General features: G+C 53.3%; 1 protein-coding gene across 2 annotated transcripts in view; it reads left to right on the top strand.

Moving 5' to 3' along the window:
- The window catches only part of arhgap32a (Rho GTPase activating protein 32a), a 57281-nt gene that overhangs the window by 7172 nt on the left and 47609 nt on the right, over positions 1-2500 (top strand). For both annotated transcript variants that reach the window (XM_031583535.2, XM_042710350.1), the window contains exon 2: positions 256-400. In XM_031583535.2, the coding sequence (XP_031439395.1) occupies positions 285-400 (116 nt within the window). In that variant the 5' untranslated portion in view covers positions 256-284. The remainder of the gene's footprint in view (positions 1-255; positions 401-2500) is intronic.

Here is a 2500-nt window from a genome sequence, read left to right as displayed (position 1 = left end):
TCCCCCTCTTGTCCTCCACTCTCTCTCTCTGCCTTTCTCTCACTCTCTCTCTCACTCGCTCTAATGCTGACTAAATCTCTCCTCTTCTTCTCTCTGTCTCTCACTCTGTCTTATTCTTATTCTCTTGATCATCTCACCTCCTTCTCTCTCTCCTTCCTGCTCTCTCTCCCTCCCTCTTCTCCCTCCCTCCATCCCTCTCTCTCTGCCCCTCTCCTCCTCCTCCTCCCTCCCTCCCTCCCTCTCTCCCTCATGCAGACAGGCAGCTGTTGCAGTGAGGCAGTAGCATGGAGGCAGGCGGCCGTGTCGCCACGGTCGCAGCTGCCATAGCGACGGCTACAGCGGCTACAGCTGCTCCAGTGCATCAGCAGCTCTCCGGCGGTCGTCATGACGTGCCTGATGGGTAAGACACCGCTTCACTCCTCTGGCTGTCTCTGGTGTTGCGCAGTGTTGCTGCCAGGGTCTATGATTCATCGTGTGTGTGTGTGTGTGTGTGTGTGTGTGTGTGTGTGTAAGAGATAGTGGGTCAGTGCGTCAGTGCGTGTATAAATTGTGGAGGAGCAGGCTGTGTGTGTGTGTGTGTGTGTGTGTGTGTGTGTGTGTGTGTGAGAGAGATAGTGGGTCAGTGCGTGTATAAATTGTGGAGGAGCAGGCTGTGTGTGTGTGTGTGTGTGTGTGTTTGTGTGAGAGATAGTGGGTCAGTGCGTGTATAAATTGTGGAGGAGCAGGCTGTGTGTGTATATAGAGAAGCATGCCAGGTCAGAGCATATATGCATGAATTTGTGAGAAGCAGTCTGTGTGTGTGTGTGTGTGTGTGTGTGTGTGTGTGTGTGATTGCGTTTGTGGTGGGTTGTGTGTGTGTGTGTGTCTGTAGGTATGTGTGTGTGTGTGTGTGTGTGTGTGTGTGTGTGTGTGTGATTGTGTTTGTGGTGGGTTGTGTGTGTGTGTCTGTAGGTATGTGTGTGTGTGAATGAGCCCATGCATGTGTGTCTGAAAGTGATAGTGTATGTGTGTGTGTGTGTGTGTGTGTGGATGTCTCCCTCGCTGCTCTTTATCATGTCGTGGCTAGTGCTCATACTTCAATGACTGTGTGTCATGTGTGACTGTCATTTGCGGTTGTGTCATGAGTGTATGTGTTGTGTATGCATGTGTGTGTGTGTGTGTGTGTGTGTGTGTGTGAGAGAGATAGTGGGTCAGTGCGTGTATAAATTGTGGAGGAGCAGGCTGTGTGTGTATACAGAGAAGCATGCCAGGTCAGAGCATATATGCATGAATTTGTGAGAAGCAGTCTGTGTGTGTGTGTGTGTGTGTGTGTGTGTGATTGCGTTTGTGGTGGGTTGTGTGTGTGTGTCTGTAGGTATGTGTGTGTGTGTGTGTGTGTGTGTGTGTGTGTGTGATTGCGTTTGTGGTGGGTTGTGTGTGTGTGTCTGTAGGTATGTGTGTGTGTGAATGAGCCCATGCATGTGTGTCTGAAAGTGATAGTGTATGTGTGTGTGTGTGTGTGTGTGTGTGTGGATGTCTCCCTCGCTGCTCTTTATCATGTCGTGGCTAGTGCTCATACTTCAATGACTGTGTGTCATGTGTGACTGTCATTTGCGGTTGTGTCATGAGTGTATGTGTTGTGTATGCTGTGAGTGTGTGTGTGTGTTTTTAGTCCTTTGAGGTTCTTGGCTCCATCCCCCTGTTTGGGTTCCATGTGATGTTCCACACTGTATGACCCCCCAGAGACCCAGCTGAAGCCCCCTCACACACACACACACACCCACACAGCCACACACACACACACACACACACAGCCACACTCACCTACACACACCCTGTCCAGAGTGATGTCCACTGCAGACTGCTCCTCCTGGTGACACAAAGTGTCACACACCTGTACCCACAGATAGGGAGAGACGTCCTGTACTGACGTCCTGTGGGCCATTCTGATTGGCCATGGCAGCCGCTGGAGCCCTGTTGAAGGAATGGGCTTTTAGTCTACAGAACTAGAGTCTCATATCCCAGCATGCATTTCGACTCGGCTCATTTCAGCTTTGTTTGTTTATATAGCGCCATTAATCTTTTGCTATTTTATGAATGTGCTTTACCGAAGGGGGGCAGGGGTGGAGGAATCAGGACCTTTACCTGCCCCCCCCCCCCCCCCCCCCCGAGAAAGTGAACCCAGTGCCTCACTTAGTGTTGGTCTCAGAGCCAGAGGCCGCCTGGCCCACCCTTCCATCCCAGCCCTCCATCCCACCCCTCCAGCCCTCCATCCCACCCCTCCATCCCTCCAGCCCTCCACCCCTCCATCCCACCACCCCTCCATCCCACCCCTCCATCCCTCCACCCTCCATCCCTCCATCCCTCCACCCCTCCACCCCTCCATCCCTCCACCCCTCCACCCCTCCACCCCTCCATCCCACCCCTCCATCCCTCCACCCCTCCATCCCTCCACCCCTCCATCCCACCCTCCATCCCACCCCTCCACCCCACCCTCCATCCCTCCACCCCTCCATCCCTC

The sequence above is a fragment of the Clupea harengus genome, chromosome 17, assembly GCF_900700415.2.
Source record: "Clupea harengus chromosome 17, Ch_v2.0.2, whole genome shotgun sequence".
In the NCBI taxonomy this organism is placed as follows: domain Eukaryota; kingdom Metazoa; phylum Chordata; class Actinopteri; order Clupeiformes; family Clupeidae; genus Clupea; species Clupea harengus.
The sequence above is the reverse complement of the archived record's forward strand: the minus strand, read 5'-3'. Positions and strand labels throughout refer to the sequence as shown.